Raw genomic sequence first — 3,744 nt, 5'->3', positions numbered from 1 at the left:
AGATTAATCAATAACACGTGACATACTGACATGGACGGTTGTGTCATGTGTTACAATATTATTTGTCCACGTGTCATCCACTGTGTCATTATTGTAGATAGGGGTGTTCAAAACCGATCCGGACCGAACTAAACCGATGGACCGAACCAAAAAACCGAAAATCGAATTAACCGAAAACCGAAAAAACCGAAAAAAGTGATGTTTTGCAGTTTTTTGTGGTTCGGTTCGGTTTTCGATTCTTGCCACCAAAATCCTAACCGAACCGAACCCAACCNNNNCAGCAGTCACCCACCCACCCACGCACCCAAACGGCCAGCAGTCACCCACCCACCGCGAAGACGAGGACGAAGACCCAGTCACCCATCCACCCACTCCCTGATGCATTCTTGCCTTGTTGTTGGTATTGCTGCAATGCTGCTTGCTGGTTAATGGTTATTGTTCAATGTTCAGTTTGTTCAGTTTGTTCAATGTTCAGTTTGTTCAGTTTGTTCAGGTTAGTTTAATCATCTTTTTTTGTACGTTAGGATCTAGGAGTTCAATTTTAATATAAAGATTGATAGAATTGAATAGATTTAACCTGAAAAATGATATTAGGGATCTAGTTCAATTTTAATATAATCAATTAATCATTAACATAATTAATCATTAACATAATTCCTCACATGAATACAGAAACGGACAAAACAATGGGAAAATAGTAAATAGTTTGCCTTTTGCTTCAGATATAGGTGAATGATTGGAGTTGTTTTTTTTTTTTTTCAATTTATTTGTAGGATCAAAGTTTTGAATTTGGCTTCTAAAATGGAGGCTTTCAGTTTCTAGTTCCTTGCTTGTTTATTGTTTGGTTTATTGCTGTTTATTGCCAAGTTCAATTTGTTGGTATAAAGGTTTATTACTTGTTCACATTTTCAAGTTTTGTTCTGTTTGGTTTATTGCTGGTTTAGGGCTGGTTCCTTGCTTGTTTATTGTTTGATTTATTGCTGTTTATTGCCAAGTTCAATTTGTTGGTATAAAGGTTTATTGCTTCTTCATTGCTTGTTTGGTTCATTGCTGGTTTAATTTGGTATAAAGGTTTATTGCTTCTTCAATTTGTTGGTATAAAGGTTTATTTGCTTCTTCAATTTGTTCATTGCTTGTTCAATTTGTCAATTCTGTTTAGTGTTTATTGCTGGTTTAATTGTTCATTGCTTGTTCACATTTTCAAGTTTTGTTCTGTTTGATTTATTGCTGGTTTAGGGCTGGTTCCTTGCTTGTTTATTGTTTGGTTTATTGCTGTTTATTGCCAAGATCAATTTGTTGGTATAAAGGTTTATTGCTTCTTCATTGCTTGTTTGGTTCATTGCTGGTTTAATTTGGTATAAAGGTTTATTGCTTTTTCAATTTGTTGGTATAAAGGTTTATTTGCTTCTTCAATTTGTTCATTGCTTGTTCAATTTGCCAATTCTGTTTAGTGTTTATTGCTGGTTTAATTTTGTTCATTGCTTGTTCAATTTGCCAATTCTGTTTAGTGTTTACTTGAAAATGTGAACAAGCAATGAACAATTAAACCAGCAATAAACACTAAACAGAATTGGCAAATTGAACAAGCAATGAACAAATTGAAGAAGCAAATAAACCTTTATACCAACAAATTGAAGAAGCAATAAACCTTTATACCAAATTAAACCAGCAATGAACCAAACAAGCAATGAAGAAGCAATAAACCTTTATACCAACAAATTGAACTTGGCAATAAACAGCAATAAACCAAACAATAAACAAGCAAGGAACCAGCCCTAAACCAGCAATAAACCAAACAGAACAAAACTTGAAAATGTGAACAAGCAATAAACCTTTATACCAACAAATTGAACTTGGCAATAAACAGCAATAAACCAAACAATAAACAAGCAAGGAACTAGAAACTGAAAGCCTCCATTTTAGAAGCCAAATTCAAAACTTTGATCCTACAAATAAATTGAAAAAAAAAACAACTCCAATCATTCACCTATATCTGAAGCAAAAGGCAAACTATTTACTATTTTCCCATTGTTTTGTCCGTTTCTGTATTCATGTGAGGAATTATGTTAATGATTAATTATGTTAATGATTAATTGATTATATTAAAATTGAACTAGATCCCTAACATCATTTTTTAGGTTAAATCTATTCAATTCTATCCATCTTTATATTAAAATTGAACTCCTAGATCCTAACGTACAAAAAAAGATGATTAAACTAACTTGAACAAACTGAACAAACTGAACAAACTGAACATTGAACAAACTGAACAAACTGAATAAACTGAACATTAAACAATAACCATTAACCAGCAAGCAGCATTGCAGCAATACCAACAACAAGGCAAGAATGCATCAGGGAGTGGGTGGGTGGGTGACTGGGTCTTCGTCCTCGTCTTCGCGGTGGGTGGGTGACTGCTGGCTTGAGTGGCTTCGACTTCGAGTATCAGGGAGAAGGAGTGAAGAAGGTGGGTGACTGCTGGCCGTTTGGGTGCGTGGGTGCGTGGGTGGTGGCTCCGATCTGGGGTTTGGGCGGCGGGGTTAGGTTTCCATGGAGGCTGTAGCCTGTAACGCGTTTGGGGGGTGGGGTTGGGGTAGTTTTAATTTTAGGGTTTTGTTAATAACCGGTTCGGTTCAGCTCGGTTAGGATTTTGGTGGCAAGAACCGAAAACCGAATCGAACCGCAAAAAAACCGCAAAACATCACTTTTTTCGATTTTTTTGGTTTTTGATTAATTTGGTTTTTAGTTTTTTCGGTTCGGTCCATCGGTTTAGTTCGGTCCAGATTGATTTTGAACACCCCTATCTAAAACTAGTTGTGTGAAAATAGACTAGATAAAAGAGGCCAAAAAAAATAGTAAGAGTGCGTGAAGTGTCTTCACATAAGCTAGCTCCAAAACGGCGATTAGGAGTACTTACAAAAAACTTTGATGCCTAAGTTAGCAAATGTTGGATTGAGAACTGGATTGAGAAATACCTGAGTTTGTTGGGATATTTATTAAGAGAAATGATAATTTAGTCATCTGAGTTGATGATCTTATCTAAAGTGAGTGTGTAATTTTCTTCCCTTATTGCATGAAAAGTTAGCCTACGTTGTCACTATTAAATTATTATGAAAAAAATTGTATGATTAAAATAAAAATCTTAAAATAATTATCAAAAGTATTTGTATTTAAATGACATGTGAAAAAGTAGAATTGAAATTAATACCTCCAAAGATATTGAAAATTTTTAATTTAAAAAACAAATAGAAAAAACTAATGAAGGGATTACTTTAGTGTACGACGACATTCAATTTGAAGGACTAAAATAAGTTACTTAATGCAAAGTCAGTGACGAATTTGGTGCTTCTATCATAATGACCTAGCGGATGACATGTAGATGAATGATGTTGCAACATGTGACCAAATAAAATTGTGACACGTGACACAACCGTCCACGTTAGTATGATAAGTGTCATTGATCGATCTATTATCATATCATTACAAGTGACCAAACCATGAAATGATATGCGTCACTAATGTTCCACATCATCAAGCCACATCAGCATGTTGTTAATAGAAAATAAGTTAGGATTTACCGTGATATATTTTTGCCAATCACAAAGATGCAATTAAAATTTCGGGAATGATTTTGCTATAAGACGTCAATCTCATAGACTAATTTGGGCTTAACTTATCCAACAACATGCATTTGAATATTTTTTTTTTTGTTTAATTAGAGAATTAAATTTTTCCAGTTAATTA

The 3,744-nt window shown here is 34.4% G+C and overlaps 1 protein-coding gene across 1 annotated transcript in view; it reads right to left on the bottom strand.

Annotated features, from left to right (window-relative positions):
* LOC107636178 (glyoxysomal fatty acid beta-oxidation multifunctional protein MFP-a-like) overlaps positions 320 to 3,744 on the bottom strand; it is a gene marked incomplete in the record, with an annotated part of 26,146 nt that continues 22,721 nt past the window's right edge. Inside the window, 2 exon segments of the mRNA XM_021122368.1 lie at positions 320 to 421; positions 1,284 to 1,342. Coding sequence (XP_020978027.1) covers positions 320 to 421; positions 1,284 to 1,342 — 161 coding nt within the window.

This window comes from Arachis ipaensis, chromosome B04 (genome assembly GCF_000816755.2).
Source record: "Arachis ipaensis cultivar K30076 chromosome B04, Araip1.1, whole genome shotgun sequence".
Taxonomy (NCBI): domain Eukaryota; kingdom Viridiplantae; phylum Streptophyta; class Magnoliopsida; order Fabales; family Fabaceae; genus Arachis; species Arachis ipaensis.
Note: the sequence above shows the minus strand (reverse complement) of the source record. Positions and strands in the feature narration are given on the sequence as shown.